The sequence below is a fragment of the Bufo bufo genome, chromosome 8, assembly GCF_905171765.1.
Source record: "Bufo bufo chromosome 8, aBufBuf1.1, whole genome shotgun sequence".
Taxonomy (NCBI): domain Eukaryota; kingdom Metazoa; phylum Chordata; class Amphibia; order Anura; family Bufonidae; genus Bufo; species Bufo bufo.
The window spans coordinates 89,341,027-89,356,660 of NC_053396.1; the positions used below are offsets into that span (position 1 = coordinate 89,341,027).

General features: G+C 42.2%; 1 protein-coding gene across 1 annotated transcript in view; it reads left to right on the forward strand.

Annotated features, from left to right (window-relative positions):
- Positions 1-15,226, forward strand: part of FAM155B (family with sequence similarity 155 member B) — a 339,760-nt gene extending 324,534 nt beyond the window's left edge. Inside the window, 1 exon segment of the mRNA XM_040405070.1 lies at positions 14,798-15,226. Coding sequence (XP_040261004.1) covers positions 14,798-15,174 — 377 coding nt within the window. The 3' untranslated portion in view covers positions 15,175-15,226.
- The last annotated feature ends 408 nt before the right edge of the window (positions 15,227-15,634 follow it).

Here is a 15,634-nt window from a genome sequence, read left to right on the forward strand (position 1 = left end):
CAGTTTGGATGTGACTGTACGTCCAAATGCAGTAAATCACTTGCAATTTGGATGTACAGTTATGTCCAAATGCGTCAAGGGGTTAAACATCATCTGCCCCAAATAAGGGACAATTTTTTGAACATCTGTAATCTTAAAAAGCATAGCAAATGCACTTGCACAGTGTGTTTGTAAACATGCTGTTTGCCAACACTGTCAGCCATGCATTTGGTGTCACTCTAGGAGACCTCAAGTTTAGATTTGATTCGGCCACAAATCATTTTTGTTTTATATTTCACAGATCGGACATAAAATGAATCAAGAAATTTTCTCATCTATAATTTAAACACAGTGGCATGCAAAGTTTGGACACTCTTGGTCAAAATTACTGTTACTGTAAACAGTTTAGGATGAAATTATCTCCAAAAGGTCTAACGTTAAAGATCACTTTCCAACATTTTAAGCAATATCAATGTATTATTTTGATTTTGTACAATTTTAGAGTGCAAAAAGGAAAGTAACATGGAAAAGTATGAGAACTTTGACCAAAGTCTAACCCCTTAAATAGCCTGTTAAGGTTAAGGCTTGTTCACAATCATCGTTAGGAAAGGCCAGGTTTTGCAAATTTCAAAGCTTTATAAATATTTGGGGGGTTATTTATCAAACTGGTGTAAAGTAGAGTCCACCTTTCATTTTTGACAGCTCCTTTGGAAAATGAAAAGTGTAACCTAATTGTTTGCTATGGGCAACTAAGCCAGTTCTACTTTACACTAGTTTGATAAATGACCCCATTAGACTCCTGTAACCTTGTCTCAAAAAACAGCAGCTATATGTTCTTCTAACTAGCTGCTAACACTCTGAAAATGAAAATGCTTGAGGACCAAAAAGCAGGAGAAGGCAGTTTTTTTCGCCATTTCCTCAGTTCAAAATGTCATTAAGAAATGTCAGTTAATGGGAACAGTGGAGGTCAAGAGAAGGTCTGGAAGACCAAGAAAATTTTCAGAGACACCTGCTTGTACGATTGCTAGAAAGGCAAATCAGAATCCCCGCTTGACTGTAAAAGACCTTCAGGACAATTTAGCAGATTTAGCAGACTCTGGAGTTATGGTACAATATTCCACTGTTCAGTGACACCTGCACAAATATGGCCTTCATGGAAGAGTCATCAGAAGAAAACATCTAAACAAGCCTGATGCATGAGGTTAAAATAGAACTCTTTGGCCACAATGAGGAAAGGTATGTTTGAAGAAAAAAGGGCACAGCATTTAAGGAAAAGAACAACTCTCCAACCATTAAGCATTGAGGTGGGTCAATCGTGATTTGGGGATGTTTTGCAGCCAGTGACATTTCAAGGGTAGAGGGAAGAATGGATTCAATGAAATTTCAGCAAATTCTGGAACCAAACCTATCTGCTGTAAAACATCTAAAGTTGAAAAGAGGATTGTTTCTACAAATGGATAATGATTCTAAGCACACCTCAAAATCTACAATAGACTACCTCAAAAGGTGCAAGGTAAAGGCTTTAACATGGCCCTCACAGTCCCCTGATCTAAACATCATTGAAAATCTGTGGATAAACCTCAAAAGAGCAGTATATGCAAGACAGCCCAGGAATCTCACAGAACTGGAAGACTTTTGCAAGGAAGAATGGATGAAAATCCCTCAAACAAGAATTCAATAGAGAGATGTGTACTAGGATGTATATAGAAACAATTTTTTATTTTTTAGTAGTAAGCGACAACGCGTATTGGAGTTTAATGTACTCTTTTCTCAACTCTAAAAAAAACACTATATAAAAAAATAATAATAATGAAAAAATAAAAATGAAAAACATATAATGATAGAGGATAGATATATTAAATATTTTTTTTCCAATATCATAAAATTTTCAATATAATAAAATATGATAAATAGTAAAAAACACTTTTTTGGGGAAATATATAGAGATATATAGAAGACGCATGATTGAATAGCTAGATATACCATATATAATGAGGGGGGACTGATCAGGTGATTGAATCAAAAGGAAATATAACGGGGGGGGGGGGAGAGATCCCTATTGAGGTCACTATATGAGTTTTAGATACGACCGCTGTAATGTGAGGGACTGAGAGAAGTCAAGGCTATGGAGTGGAGGCTACCTGTGGAATCTGTGCAAGTGCAGACAGCGCGGCTTCTCACATGTGTGAGAAAGCACGCCTTCAAGAACTGGAGGAGAGGCGGTGGGGCCTTGGATTGACAGTCGGCCGACCCGGAGGATCGGGGCTGTCATTTACTATACTACGTGCGCACACTGTGTGTGCGCTAAGGGGTCAGGGCTGTCCGTTGTATCGCCGCATGCGCTCACAGTCTGTGCGCTGGGTGTCGGAGCGCTTCAGCTGTCTCGCCTGTATTGGAACAGGGGAGACGCAGAAAGTGATGTGTGGGACTGAGGGGACAAGAATGTCAGAAGGGATGGAATGGCTGGTTGTGGGGCGTCCGAGATAGATGTTAATTGAGACAATGTGGGGGTGAACAAATGAATAAATGAATCGGAAGCACAATGTGTGTGGTGATGAATATGGGATATGGGGAACATATAAAAAAGGACATACGGGTGGGATGACTAAATGGGTATGACTAAGTGGATATGGGGGGTATGGAATGATGGGGACAAATGATTTATTAGGAGAGGTAAAGAGCGGAGGGACTGAAGGAGTGTGACGGTGGGGAAATGAAGGAATGTAAGATGTAGGGAACATGATGTAAATGGAAAATATCGGGAGGCGTGGGGTTTATTAGAACATGAGGGCCAGAGGGGGGGGGGGGGATTGGGTGGAGGCTTTAGAGAGACATGATCCTGAACGGAGAGGGGCGGGTGGATAGTGGGAAGGTATTGTGTGGTTTGAAAGTGATGGGAAGGATGGTAGTTCTATTTAACCTGGTCTGAGTGGAAATGGGTGTAGAGGAGGGAAAAGATCAGAGTGAGACAAAGTAATAGGTATAATTGAGCTAGTACAAGGGGGGTGGAACTGATGCGGGAACGTATATTAAAATGATAGATCAGGGGTAGATGAGTAGTAAGGATGAATTAAAAACAGTTGCTCTAAAGGGATTCATTGATGCCGTATGGTTCTAGTGTCTGCATCTTGAAGATCCAGAACATCTCTTTGCGCCTCAATTTTTGGTAACGATTGGGGTAAGTGGCAGGAATTTGTTCGATCGGTGTTATAGAGAGGTTTGCGGGGTCCTTATTATGAGCTTAAAGAAAATGTCTGGATACTCCATGTTTCGTGAAGCCATTCGTTATGTTCCAGCGATTAATTCTTTCCCTCAAGTTTAGGGTTCTGCGGCCTATGTACTGTAGTCCACATGTACATTTCAATAGATAGATAACATAAGTGGAGGAACAATTTAGAAAGTATTTATTTCGAATTGCTCTCCAGTGATATTGCTTGAAAATGTAGTGACCCGGGAAGAAATATTTAGGCAACATTTGCACCGACGGTGTCCGCATCTGTAAGGGTACTTTCACACTAGCATTTTTGTTTCCCGGTATTGAGTTCCGTCACAGGAGCTCAATACCGGAAAAAAACTGATCAGTTTTATCCTAATGCATTCTGAATGGAGAGCATTCCGTTCAGGAAGCATCAGGATGCATCAGTTCAGTCCCTTTTACGTTTTTGTATGGAGAAAATACTGCAGCATGCTGCAGTTTTATCTCCGGCCAAAAATACTGAACACTTGCCGGAATGCCGGATCCGGCATTAATTTACATTGAAGTGTATTAGTGCCGGATCCGGCATTGAGTGTTCCGGCAAAACGGATCCGGCTTTTCGGTGCATGCACAGACCGTTAAAAATGCGAAAATATTTTTTTATAATTTTTTATACCGGATCCATTTTTCCGGATGACACCGGAGAGACGGATACGGTATTTTAATGCATTTGTCAGACGGATCCGCATCCGGATCCATCTGACAAATGCCATCAGTTTGCGTCCGGATTGCCGGTTCCGGCGGGCAGTTCAGTCGCCAGAACTGCCTGCCGGAATCCTCTGCCGCAAGTGTGAAAGTACCCTAACTCCCAAATAATTGGGGAAATAGAGTGGTGGGGTGCGGTGTGTTCTTTTTCTGATCCCGTAACCGACTGAAAGCAATGAGATTCTTGAGGGTTTGAGCCCTCCTGAAGGTAATTTGGGGTCTGAATCGAATGTGTTTTTTTTAGAAAGGGATCCGCTTGTAGAATGGGCCAATGTTTGTTGAGGATGTTCCGTAGGATATTATGGTTGATATTATATGTGGTGATAAAGGTGGATTTGAAATTTTCAGTAGCCTTCGGATCAATTTGTTAGTTTTTTTGCGAAGTAAGGCACTCTTCTTGAGTGTGTTCTTGTGCCCGCTGGTAGACCGCCTCTATGACCTTATCTGAATACCCTTTGTTTTGGAACCTACTTTTGATGATCTGAATCTGGTACTTGAAATCCACATCATTCGTGCAATTTCTGCGGATGCGCTTAAACTGGGTGAATGTAATGTTATTTTTCCATTTCTTGTGATGGGCGCTTTGGTAATCCAATTACCGTCCACTTTCTTAAAGAATGTTTTGGTTTCTATAGATTTTTCTTTGAGGTAAAGGACCAAATCTAAATAGTCTATGGCTACTTTAGAGTAGTTAGCCGTAAATGTAATAAGGTTGAAGGTGTTATTGTTCAGATGAGAGGTGAAGTTTTCAGCATCGTCCAAGCTTCCGTTCCAAATTATTAGCAGATTGTCGATGTACCGCCTGTAGAATATCAATTTGCTGTGCCAAGGGTGTTTGTTATAAATAAATTGTTCTTCAAATAATCCCATACATAAATTCGCAAAACTTGGCGCGAAACGCGTATCCATTGCAGTTCCTTTCATTTGCCTATCTCGAACGCCCCACAACCAGCCATTCTATCCCTTCTGACATTCTTGTCCCCTCAAGTCCCACACATCACTTTCTGCGTCTCCCCTTTTCCAATACAGGCGAGACAGCTGAAGTGCTCAGACACCCAGCGCACAGGCTGTGTGTGCATGCGGCAATACAACGGACAGCCCCTATCCCTCAGCGCACACACAGTGTGTGCACGTAGTATAGTAAAAGACAGCCCGATGCTCCTGGTGGCCGGCTGTCAATGCAAGGCCCCGCCCCCTCTCCTCTGGTTCTTGAAGGCGCACTTTCTCACACATGTGAGAAGCCGCGCTGTCTGCACTTGCACGGATTCCACAGGTACCACCAACGATCGCTTTTTCTCTTATTTAATCATTTATCTAGTTTTTTCCATCACTTCATTTCTTCCTCCAATAGTGTATTATACACCTGTGTTTTATTATCATTGCTTTATGCTTCAGCCCTCAACTTTAACAGTTTTATGTCACCACATTCAATCAATTCCTTTCAAAAGCACACGTTATGCTGTCTGCACTCCATAGCCTTGACTTCGCTCAATCCCTCACATTACAGCGGTCGTATCTTAAACACATATAGTGACCTCCATAGGGATCTCTCTTTCCCCCCATGTTATATTTCCTTTTGATTCAATCACCTGTTCAGTCCCCCCTCATTATATATATCTAGTCATTCAATCATGCGTATTCTACAGTGCCTTGCAAAAGTATTCACCCCCTTGACTTTTTTCGTATTTTGTTACATTACAGCTTTAAATTCAATGTTTTGTTAATCTGAATTTAATGTGATGGATCAGAACACAATAGTCCAAGTTGGTGAAGTAAAATGAGAAAAATATATAAATAAAACTATTGTTTAGAAATAGAAAACAGAAAATTGGCATGTGCATATGTATTCACTCCCTTTGTGAGAAAGCCCATAAAAAGCTCTGGTGCAACCAATTACCTTCAGAAGTCACATAATTAGTGAAATGATGTCTACCTGTGTGGAGTCTAAGTGTCACATGATCTGTCATTACATATACACACCTTTTTTGAAAGGCCCCAGAGGCTGCAACACCTAAGTAAGAGGCATCACTAAACTAAACACTGCCATGAAGACCAAGGAACTCTCCAAACAAGTAAGGGACAATGTTGTTGAGAAGTACAAGTCAGGGTTAGGTTATAAAAAAATATCCAAATCTTTGATGATCCCCAGGAGCACCATCAAATCTATCATAACCAAATGGAAAGAACATGGCACAACAGCAAACCTGCCAACAAGCATTTCATAGACTATAGAAACACTTGACTGTGAAAATGAAAACCTTAATTTTTTCCAATAAAATGTTGCTTTAGCCCCAAATTTTTCATTTTCAGAAGGGGTAACAGGTAGTGTTGATTGAGCACTATAATGCTCGGGGGCTCGGGCCGAACACATCGGGATGCTCGGGTGCTCTACCGAGCACCCGAGTATAATGGAGGTCAATAGGAAAACCCGAGCATTAAACCAGGCACCCCCTGCTCTGAAGAGGGGAGGGTGCCTGGTTCATAGGAAAAGGTCAGAAATTGATGGAAACACCATGCATGGGAACAGCATGGGAAGGATGTCTGGATGCATCTTAGACTCCCAGGTCGCTGCTGGGAACGATGTTGTCCGAGTAGTACGGCACTTTTACAGACTGACAATAATACGCACAAAACCAAAGATAAAATACATTTTAGACAGAGGAAAAATTGTTAGGAAACATTCTTTCCTGTATATTTACTTGTATGTAAAGTGCATGTGCTGCCAAAAATTACAAGAAAGAGGCACTCCGATACAACCTGTATATCACATAAAGGAGGGCCTCATTCACATTGTGGTACAATTGTTCAGGTAGTGGGACTATACTTATAAAGCCTATGCACTAAGTGAAAGGGCTGCCAAAAATTACAAGGAACCGGCACTCCAATACACCCTTTGTTACACATAAAGGAGGGCATCATACACAGCCTTGAAAAATTATGATTGATGGCCTGCTGGTGACCCTCTAAAACATTTGGAGCAAGGGCCTGCTGATCTGACCATCTAAAACATAATGGGCGAGGGCCTGCTGCCGCTTTGGTGACTCTAAATAACCTGGGCCTGATTGCACGTCCCCGTGACGGCGATGATCCTTTCGGATGTCTGCCCTATCAACTTTCGATGTTATTTTCAGCGCGAACCACGTTGACCACGAGTAATGGGAAATCAGGGTTTGATTCCAGAGAGGGAGCCCAAGCAAGGCAGCATGCGCGCAAATTACTTATTAGGTATAATTAGGTGAGGGCCTGCAGGTGAGCTGACCCTGTAAGAGATTGTAGGTGAGGGCCTGCTGGTGAGCTGACCCTTTAAAAGATTGTAGGTGATGGCCTGCAGATGAGCTGACCCTCTAAAACAGTATATGCGAGGGCCTGCAGGTGATCTGACCCTCTAAAAAATTATATGCGGGGGCCTGCTGGTGAGCTGACCCTCTAAAAGATTTAAGGTGATGGCCTGCAGGTGAGCTGACCCTCTAAAACAGTATATGCGAGGGCCTGCAGGTGATCTGACCCTCTAAAAAATTATATGCGATGGCCTGCTGCTGAGATGACCCTCTAAAACAATATGGTTGAGGGCCTACTGCTGAGTTGACCATTGAAAAAATTTACAGTGTTCAAAGCAGGCCGGGTCGCCTGAATACTTCAGCTAGGAATAATGGAATAGGACTCTGGTTCTATTTTGTAGGTTTTCGGAACTGGGGCCATGATTAAGAGGGACGGCTGGGGCCATCCGTATTGCGCCGCTAGAGGTGAAATTCTTGGACTGGCGCAAGACGAACCAAAGCAAAAGCATTTGCCAAGAATGTTTTCATTAATCAAAAACGAAAATCGGAGGTTCGAAGACGATCAGATACCGTCGTAGTTCCGATCATAAACTATGACGACCGGCGAAACCAAAGTCTTTGGGTTCCGGGGGGAGTATGGTTGCAAAGCTGACAAAGTGCACTATATGTCACAGATACATTTTTGAAGCGCACATGTTACACTGCAGATGTGGCCCTGGTAATGTCACTGTCAGAAGGGGACACAGTCTATTGACAAAGTACACTGTATGTCACAGATAAATTTTTGAAGCGCACACTTTACACTGCAGATGTGGCCCTGGTAAGGTCACTGTCAGAAGCGGACAACGTCTACGGAAACAGTACACTGTTTGTCACAGATACATTTTTGAAGCGCATACGTTACACTGCAGATGTGGCCCTGGTAATGTCACTGTCAGAAGCGGACACGTCTACGGAAACAGTACACTATATGTCACAGATAAATTTTTGAAGCGCACACGTTACACTGCAGACGTGGCCCTGGTAAGATCACTGTCAGCAGCGGACACCGTCTACGGAAACAGTACACTGTATGTCACAGATGAATGTTTGAAGTGCACACGTTACACTGCAGATGTGGCCCTGGTAATGTCACTGTCAGAAGCGGACACAACATCTATTGAAAAAGTACACTGTATGTCACAGATAAATTTTTGAAGCGCACACGTTACACAGCAGATGTGGCCCTGGTAAGGACACTGTCAGAAGCAGACACGTCTACGGAAACAGTACACTGTATGTCACAGATACATTTCTGAAGCGCACACGTTACACTGCAGATGTGGCCCTGGTAATGTCACTGTCAGAAGCGGACACAACATCTACTGAAAAAGTACACAGTATGTCGCAGATATTTTTTGGAAGCGCACACTTTACACTAGAGATGTTGCGCAGCTAATGTCACTTTCCGCAGCGGGCACCGTCTATTGAAAAAGTACATTGGATGTCAATGATATTTTAGGGATGCGCACACTTTACACAGGAGATGTGGCGTGGATAATTTAACTGTCCGCAACGGACACCGTCTACAGAAAAAGTGCACTGGATGTCACAGATATTTTTTTGATGTGCACACTTTACACAGGAGATGTGGCACGGATAATTCAACTGTCCGCAGCAGACAACATCTACGGAAAAAGTGCACTGAATGTCAATTATATTTTAGGGATGTGCACACTTTGTACAGGAGATGTGGCGTAGCTAATGTCACTGTCCGCAGTGGACACCATCTATTGAAAAAGTACACTGGATGTCACTGATATTTTTTGGATGCGCGTACTTTACACTGGAGATGTGGTGCAGCTAATGCCACTGTCCGCAGCATACACCGTCTATTGAAAAAGTACACTGGATGTCACTGACATTTTAGGGATGCGCACACTTAACATAGGAGATATGGTGCTGATAATTTAACTGTCCGCAGCGGACACCAATTACGGAAAAAGTACACTGGATGTCACTGATATTTTAGGGAAGCGCACACTTTACACAGAAGATGTGGCGCAGCTAATCTTACTGTCCACAGCGGACACCATCTATTGAAAAAGTACACTGGATGTCACAGATATTTTTTGGATGCGCACACTTTACACTGGAGATGTGTTGTAGCTAATGTCACTGTCCGCAGCGGACACAGTCTATGTAAAAAATACACTGGATGTCACTGATATTTTAGGGATGCACACACTTTACACAGGAGATGTGGCGCAGATAATGTAACTATCCGCAGTGGACACCATCTATTAAAAAAGAACACTGGATGTCACTGATATTTTAGGGATGCGCACACTTTACACAGGAGATGTGGCGCGGATAATGTAACTATCCGCTGCGGACACCGTCTACTGAAAAAGTACACTGGATGTCACAGATATTTTTAGGATGCGCACACTTCTGAGCATATCCTTTTCCATTCAGAATGCATTAGGGTAAAACTGATCAGTTTTGGACCGCTTGTGAGAGCCCATGACGGATCTCACAAACGGAAAGCCAAAATGCGAGTGTGAAAGTAGCCTAAGCATTAAAACAAATCACAGCATTATTTCCACTACATTGGGAGATATAACTGTTCTTGGGTCAGATTAACCCACTTTCACTTTCAGCTGCTATCACTCCTGACCTGATTTCTAACAGTTATATCTCCTGATGTTTTGTTTTAAAACTTAGACTGTCAGCTTTCAAACTAAACTGGAACATTATTTCTAGCTACTACCAGTCCAAAGATATGGTGTATAAAAACAGCCCTCCCCTTCTTACCCTGCTGTCCGAGCTCTGCTTGGGCTGAACTGTTCATTTTCTCAAAGCCCCAGCAGAGTTCAAGCAAAACTGTTAAGGGGTTAAGTTCCAATCTGTCCCGGATGCATGTCATACAACAAATAGATTGGGAGCTTTTGGGAATTTTTTTTTAGAAACTGGCCAAGTCCTTTAGCATGATATAATGAGACTTACTGAAACCTGGCCTAGATGTAGAATGAAACGTCACACAATATTTATTATTACTTGATCTTTTCCATTTGAGACATTATAGACTAATTGCCATTGTGACTCTTGCGTCATTATTAACCACTTCATTACCAGCAATTTTCCTTTTTTTTTTTTTTTTTTCACTCCCCGCATTTCCTGAGCCATAACTTTTTTTAAATTTTCCTGTTTAAATAGTTTCATGACGGCTTGTTTTTTGCATCCAAAGGTGGTGAAATTGGAAAAAGATGCAATTCCACCACAGTTTTATGGGTTTTGTTTTTACGGTGTTCACTATGTGGTAAAATTGACCCATGCCCTTCATTCTCTGTGTCAGTACGATTACAAAGATACCACATTTTTATTGTTTTTCTAGTGTTTTTATACAGAAATTTTTTTTTAATATATTTTTTTCTTTTCTTTAACATAGCTCATACCCTCATACGTTTTTCATAGTTATGCCTATAGAGCTGTTTGATGGCCCTTATTTTTTGCAGGACAATCTGCAGTTTTTATTGATAGCATTTTGGGTGTGTATTATTGTTTGATCACCTTTTATTCAATTTGTATGTAATTTTGGGATACAGCAATTCCTATGATATTTTTTATTGTTTATATTCATTTTAATTTTGGAGAAAGGGGATGTTTTAAAGAAAAAATATATATATGGTACATTTTAGCCATTAAAGATACAAAAATCTGTATATTCCAAACAGTGCTGCCACCTGAAGGTCTCCGTTGGAATATACCAGTAATAGATCTAGAAGCCTTGTACAGGCTGTGGCCTATTACTACTTAGCAACGCCTGCCCCAATCTTAGCGAGAGAAAGGCATTCTTTCCCAGGAAGCGCATGCTTCTGGGTTTTTTCACCTTTCAGATGTGTCCACATTTAACCACGGCATCTGAGGGGTTAATAGTCTGCAATTAGCGTTATTACCTCTTTAAAGACCCTACCGCTATATGACTATATACATAAAGTGTAGTTAATTTATTGTAGCCTTTGGTAACCTGTAGATTTGGTTTCACACTTTGGTACCCCCATACACATTAAACTGAGTTGAGTTTGTAAGGAGGGGATTGTGAGAGATAGCTGTCGGCTGAACAGCATAACCGCACCAATGTCCGCAATGTCTAACAGTGGTTTTTGGTGTGGATTTGATGTGGTGTTTCCACAGATCTCACTCTTCCACTGAAAAGGGAGAAATCAGCAGCGAAAAATGAAAACATAGTCGATACGCTATTTATTTTAAATCCGCACAGCGGGTCAATTTCTGCACCAAAAAAATCCCCAAAGTGTGTATGAGATTTGTGCAATCTCATATACTTTGCTAGTATTGTAATACACAGCGTTTTTTTCTGTACGTAAATCCGCATGGAAAAAAACGTATTCTGCAAAATGTGCAGGTGGCCTCACTCTCCTGTTCTGTTCTCTGCTCTGTACATCTACAAATAGTGCCTGCAAGTTTATCTAGGTATTTCTTTGTCTTTTTAAAAACGCTTAAGTCCTAAGCTCCTCCAACATCCAGTCATCAAATTTCAAAAGGTCAAACATCTGTTTCACCCTTTCAGCACAGAGGCCTGCATAGAATCACCGTTACAGTTACACAGACTGGCCTCATCTCCTCCTCTGAGGATTTTACAATTTACCATATCATAAGACAGTTACCACCATTCCTCTTATGAATTTTATTCATATCCATGTGAACGTTTACATGAACTTATTTTTAATTAGGCATTGTTCACACTTCAGTGTTTGGTCAGTGATTTTGATCAGTTATTTGTGAGCCAAAACCAGAAGATATAATGATCTGCACCTGTTCTGTGGTTTTGACCTACATCTTGTTTTGACTCCCAATAACTGATTGAAATCACTGACCAAACACCGTAGGATACCAGCGCAGTAGCTGTACGGCACTGCGGGCTGTGACTTAAAGGGAACCTGTCACCGGGATTTGATGTATAGAGCTGAGGACATGGGTTGCTAGATGGTCGCTAGCACATCCGCAATACCCAGTCCCCATAGCTCTGTGTGCTTTTATTGTGGAAAAAAAACAATTTGATCCATATGCAAATTACCCTGAGATGTGTCCTGTACGTGAGATGAGTCCAGCGTGAAGGAGCGCAGCACCGCTCCGCATCCTCAGAATCTCCTCCTTGCTCCCCGACGTCAGACAGCCAGAGCGCCGTAATCTCGCGATGCGCGAGCTAGCGCATGCGCAGTGTCCTCATAGTGTTTCTTCCCTGTGCTGGCATCAGCCTCAGGGAAGGAACAGCGCATGCGCTAGCTCGCGCATCGCGAGATTTCGGCGCTCCAGCTCTGTGACGTCAGCCAGCAAGGAGGAGATTCTAAGGATGCGGGGCGGTGCTGCACTCCTTCACGCTGGACTCATCTCACGTACAGGACACATCTCAGGGTAATTTGCATATGGATCAAATCGTTTTTTTTTCTACAATAAAAGCACACAGAGTTGTGGGGACTGGATATTGCGGATGTGCTGGCGACCATCTAGCAACTCATGTCCTCAGCTCTATACACAAAATCCCGGTGACAGGTTCCCTTTAAGTCCCAGCAACATACAGCTACGGTACAATGTAAACCCGGTTCCCAGACGAAATCTCTCGGTAACCAGGGTATGATGGCTGCTCTGCACGGCATATGAAGGTAGTTCCTCCCCCCTGCAGTCTCGATCGCTGCCATTGTCCAGTTTCTCTGGAACTGCTGCAGTGTTTTTTTTTTTATTATTATTTGCAGCAGTTCCAGATCGCTAAACCATTCCCCTAAGCCCCCATCCCTGTCGCTCCCCCTTCCACCCCACTTGTCCATTTTTTGCGGACACCATTTGATTCGGCTGCTTTTTTTGTCACCGTATTTTTTTTTTCTAGCTCTGCAACACTTTTTCTGCACACGAGCTGTTCAGTGTATACGTGCCTGATCAGCACCTGGTGGTTATTTTTTTCGCATATTTTTTTTTTAACATCTGTTCTGATATTTTTCCTTTTTTTTTGTTTAAAAATAAATTGTAGTTGGGGCTTTATATAGAGAGCTCTATATTTCTATATATATAGAAATATGTTCATTTTTAGCCAGTGTTCACTTTTTTTTACACTGTAGTGAATTTATATACTACCGTTTCTGCACACACGTGTCCGTGCGTCCTGCAGCTGCAGACCGCCGATAAGTACTGTGCTTTTAACTGACCAAGTGTTTCCTAATTCTATGAAACACCTTTGGGGTCAGGTGCTGACTACACACCTTGAAATATTCCTTGAGGGGTGTAGTTTCCAGAATAGGGTCACTTTTAGGGAGTTTCCACTTTAGGGCCACCTCAGCTGCCTCCAAATGCCTGCGTCTAGTAGCATATATTGGTGCAACTGAGGTTTTTGCACTTTCTTCTGACTTGCTTGAAAATGGGCTGAGCTTTGCTAGAAAGAGAGTGTGGCCTAAGACACCTCATTTTCTGCCAAAATTGCACTATAATTCTGGCATAAAATTCTGTATCAAAGTAAGCCAACCAGTAGTTTTTTAATAGCTAACTTACAGTACATCTGGTGCAGGCCTAGACAATCTGTCTTACTTTACATCATCTATAGCATTAGTAAATCTCTCTTTACAGCTCAATCTGAAAAACTTGATAAAATGGCATAAATAAAGACTCTGCGCTACATACTGTTACAATTTATTACATACTATATACAACTTATTGCCTATCTGTTAGGCTAGATTTACATTTAACTGCTACGTATATAAATTCTCCCAACGTGTGTATATGTCTAACAAGCCCCTCTACTCTCCTTATCCAGACCCTCTTTTGGCATACATTTGACAGTATGTGTCACAGGACTGGAACTTGAATTTTGAGTCAATGGCAGATGTATGCAGCCATGAGCCATTCTGTGTCATAGATCTGGCCGGGGCATACATACAGCAACGAGTTTTAACATATTTAACTCCCAAACATGATGTGAACCTAGTTATAAGCCTGTCAGTCTTAGGCCTCTTTCACACTACAGTATGTCCATTTCAGTGTTTTGCGTTCCGTTTTTCACGGATCCGTTGTCCCGTTTTTGGGTTCCGTTGTGTCTCCGTTTCGGTTCCGTTTTTCCGTTCCGTTTTTCCGTATGGCATATACAGTATACAGTAATTACATAGAGAAAATTGGGCTGGGCATAACATTTTCAATAGATGGTTCAGCAAAAAATGGAACGGAAACGGAAGACATACGGATGCATTTCCGTATGTGTTCAGTTTTTTTTGCAGACCCATTGACTTGAATTGAGCCAAGCACCGTGATTTGCGGACAAGAATAGGACATGTTCTATCTTTTCACGGCACGGAAATACTGAAATACTGAAACGGAATGCACACGGAGACACTTCAGTATTTTTTGCTGAACCATTGAAATGAATGGTTCAGTATATGTTCCGTATACTGAACTCAAAAAACGTCCAGTATACTGAACGCAAAATACTGTAGTGTGAAAGAGGCCTTAAACGCACACACATATTAATACACGTAGACAACGTTAAACCTGTTAAGTCTGCTGCTAATGTGTTTCACTATATTTTTTTCTTCAACAGATTTGCTAGAAAACCATATGTCTAACACAGATGCAGTTTGCTGTGATGTCCGATGGCATTCCTGCAACACCCTGGGGAGCAGCGTCCACAACACATCTACCAAATCTTTGAACTCCCAATCCATGTATTACCAACACCGCAGTCGCCACCACCAGCACCCTCACCATCGGCACCATCACTTGCATCCTTACCATCATCATCACAAACCATCTCTGCTGCCGGTCTCAGCGGGATCCCGCCTCGGAAACACGAGACTAAAGCTGTGCGTGCTGGTGCTTATGTTGCTCCACACCATGGCCTCCTTTTCAGCTGTGCAAAATGGGGTGAGCTTGGAAGCCATGCCTGGCATGGATGAGACATCAGCACGTGAAGAGTGAAAACGTGGAAGTGCTTTCTGAAGATTGGAATAAGTTCTTCTAAAGGGTGTGCCCTTTTCTATGACCCAGAGGCATTGGGAGATTGCCCTCAGCAGCAGTTAACCATGACACAGCATGGTGAAAACAAAATGAGTCCTTTGGGTTAGAGGGCCTTGAGGCACAACTTTGAGAAGGGTTCTGTGTCAGTGGCCTTGAAATGATGCTTGTGTTATGCAGAGGCAACGTAAGGCAGAGTCAGATTGGGGTGGTCCAGTATCATTATGAAGAGTGCAAAAGTGGAAAGAAAGCCTGGCCAAGTAAAACATGGCACTCCATGGTTAGAGAAATTAACAGTTGGTCGAGCCCGCTGGTAACTACCGGTGAGCCTTACTTGTGATAGATGCTAAGTGCTTTAGTGCTGCCCTGAATGTATTCTTGGTCATGCTGAGTGAGAGCTGGCCAAAATAACCAACAGCTTATG